Below are 820 nucleotides of genomic sequence, written 5' to 3'. Positions count from 1 at the left end.
TGTGTGCAGGTTTCTGGATGTCTCCTTGCTGCACTGGCGCTCTGACGGCCAGTGGTTGACTGTTGAGAAGAACATGAGCGGTCATTTCAGGAAATACAACAATAATACAGGAGAGGAGATCTCGCCCTCCTCTGGTCTGGAAGAAGCAATGCTAGCATTCTCTCACTGGACATACGAGTACACCAACAGGGAACTGCTAGTGCTGGATCTACAAGGTATAAGATAGGCTTACTCTAAGAGCCTGTATTTATTATTATTGTTTGAAAGGTGATGAATTGATTTTTTATTTTTGGCTGAAGGTGTGGGAGCGGACCTCACAGACCCCTCACTGATCAGAGTTGATGATAAAAGGTAAATAGGCACAATAAATGTGTAGCATCCAAAACGTTTCAATGTATTTGCTAAGATTTGTACTTCTCAACGCGTTTGTTTACGCTGCTTCTAAGTAAAGTTTGCTCCTGTTTAGCTCCTCTGGAGAGATGGCGTTTGGACCTGCCAATTTGGGTGATGATGCAATCCAGAGCTTTGTTCTCAAGCACACCTGCAACTCCTGCTGCAAGAAGCTCGGTCTCTCAGGTGAGGTAACACTCATGTCACAGGCTGAGGGTTGAACTTTCAGTACTCTTCTATTTTTCATTCCCTGCAGTGGCAGCTCTCGTAAATACGTCCACATGGCATACCTCCATGTCTCCAACTTTAGAAGTGATTTGAGAGTTTGTTTGAAAAGAGCAAACTTCAAAATGAACAGGAAAAGCCATCTAATTAAGCCTGAAGGTTTAGAAAAAAAATTCTGAGGCAGAAATTATTTCATTTCCATGAC

At 42.9% G+C, this 820-nt stretch overlaps 1 protein-coding gene across 1 annotated transcript; it reads left to right on the top strand.

The window, feature by feature from the left end:
• Positions 1-13: 13 nt before the first annotated feature.
• Positions 14-576, top strand: LOC107735554 (transient receptor potential cation channel subfamily M member 7-like; the record flags this gene model as incomplete). Its single annotated transcript, XM_016547200.1, has 3 exons — positions 14-215; positions 300-351; positions 467-576. Coding segments are annotated over exons 1-3 (304 nt in total), but the record flags the coding sequence as incomplete, so codon positions are not given.
• Between the last annotated feature and the right edge of the window lie 244 nt (positions 577-820).

This window comes from Sinocyclocheilus rhinocerous, unplaced genomic scaffold (genome assembly GCF_001515625.1).
Source record: "Sinocyclocheilus rhinocerous isolate Xijiao unplaced genomic scaffold, SAMN03320098_v1.1 C36137314, whole genome shotgun sequence".
NCBI classification, from domain to species: Eukaryota; Metazoa; Chordata; class Actinopteri; order Cypriniformes; family Cyprinidae; genus Sinocyclocheilus; species Sinocyclocheilus rhinocerous.
This window is presented reverse-complemented; position numbering and strand designations above follow the sequence as displayed.